This window comes from Papilio xuthus, unplaced genomic scaffold (assembly GCF_000836235.2).
Source record: "Papilio xuthus unplaced genomic scaffold, Pxut_1.1 DF825017.1, whole genome shotgun sequence".
Lineage (NCBI taxonomy): Eukaryota > Metazoa > Arthropoda > Insecta > Lepidoptera > Papilionidae > Papilio > Papilio xuthus.
In genome coordinates this window covers 2,724,715-2,726,008 of record NW_013533632.1, presented here as the reverse complement: position 1 = coordinate 2,726,008, position 1,294 = coordinate 2,724,715, and the positions used below count along the sequence as shown (strand labels likewise).

The following is a 1,294-nucleotide window of genomic DNA, read 5'->3' as shown; positions in this document are numbered from 1 at the left end:
GTTTCCAGTTTTGGACCTAATCGCTTTTTAATAGTACGTTTAGTTGTTTTAATTTTACGTGGCTTACCATCGTCAGTAGGAACCTCCTCTTCTTTGATCTCTTCTGGAAGCTCAAGCACTTGTGGGATCTCAGGGAGCTCTTCGAAGTCTGGAGCAGGTTCTTCTTTCACGACAATACTGGTGACGGGTTCTTCGCCTTCCTTTTCAATCGTTGTTATCTCAGTTACTTCTTTCTTGGGCCCTTTACGCTTTTTAATCACTCGCTTGATTGTCTTCACCTGCTGCGTTTCACCACTTTCCGTTTTCACTTGTTCAATCTGTACTTGTTCGGGTTCTTCTTCAATCACTTTAGCTCGTTGTGGTTCTTGTAAAGTGTCAAGTGGAGATGTAGTGTCATCGAGTGTTTCCTCTGTTGTGTGTACTGTAACGAACGGTGTTTCGTCATCTATTTGTGTTGAAGTGATTTCTGTTGTTTCGAGTTTTGGACCTAATTGTTTTTTAATGGTACGTTTGGTTGTTTTAATTTTACGTGGCTTACCATCGTCAGTAGGAACCTCCACTTCTTTGGTCTCTTCCGGAAGCTCTAGCACTTGTGGGACTTCAGGGATCTCCTCAAAATCTGGAGCAGGTTCTTCTTTCACGACAATACTGGTGACGGGTTCTTCGCCTTCCTTTTCAATCGTTGTTATCTCAGTTACTTCTTTCTTGGGTCCTTTATGCTTTTTAATCACTCGCTTGATTGTCTTCACCTGCTGCGTTTCACCACTTTCCGTCTTCACTTGATCAATCTGTACTTGTTCGGGTTCTTCTTCGATCACTTTACCTTGTTGTGGTTCTTGTAATGTGTCATTTTGTGTGTCGTGTAAAGTGTCAAGTGGAGATGTAGTGTCATCGAGTGTTTCCTCTGTTGTGTGCACTGTAACGATTGGTGTTTCGTCATCTATTTGTGTTGATGTGATTTCTGTTGTTTCGAGTTTTGGACCTAATTGTTTTTTAATAGTACGTTTAGTGGTTTTAATTTTACGTGGCTTACCATCGTCAGTAGGAACCTCCTCTTCTTTGGTCTCTTCCGGAAGCTCAAGCACTTGTGGGACTTCAGGGATCTCCTCAAAATCTGGAGCAGGTTCTTCTTTCACGACAATACTGGTGACGGGTTCTTCGCCTTCTTTTTCAATCGTTGTTATCTCAGTTACTTCTTTCTTGGGCCCTTTACGCTTTTTAATCACTCGCTTGATTGTCTTCACCTGCTGCGTTTCACCACTTTCTGTCTTCACTTGATCAATCTGTACTTGTT

General features: G+C 42.0%; 1 protein-coding gene across 10 annotated transcripts in view; it reads right to left on the bottom strand.

The window, feature by feature from the left end:
- The window catches only part of LOC106126120 (muscle M-line assembly protein unc-89), a 78,505-nt gene that overhangs the window by 17,527 nt on the left and 59,684 nt on the right, over positions 1-1,294 (bottom strand). For 6 of the 10 annotated variants that reach the window (XM_013323585.1, XM_013323588.1, XM_013323591.1 and 3 more), the window contains one exon: positions 17-1,162. The exons of 2 other annotated variants lie outside the window; for them this stretch is intronic. In XM_013323585.1, the coding sequence (XP_013179039.1) occupies positions 17-1,162 (1,146 nt within the window). The remainder of the gene's footprint in view (positions 1-16; positions 1,163-1,294) is intronic. 2 more of the 10 variants (XM_013323592.1, XM_013323590.1) reach the window with 1 other exon arrangement.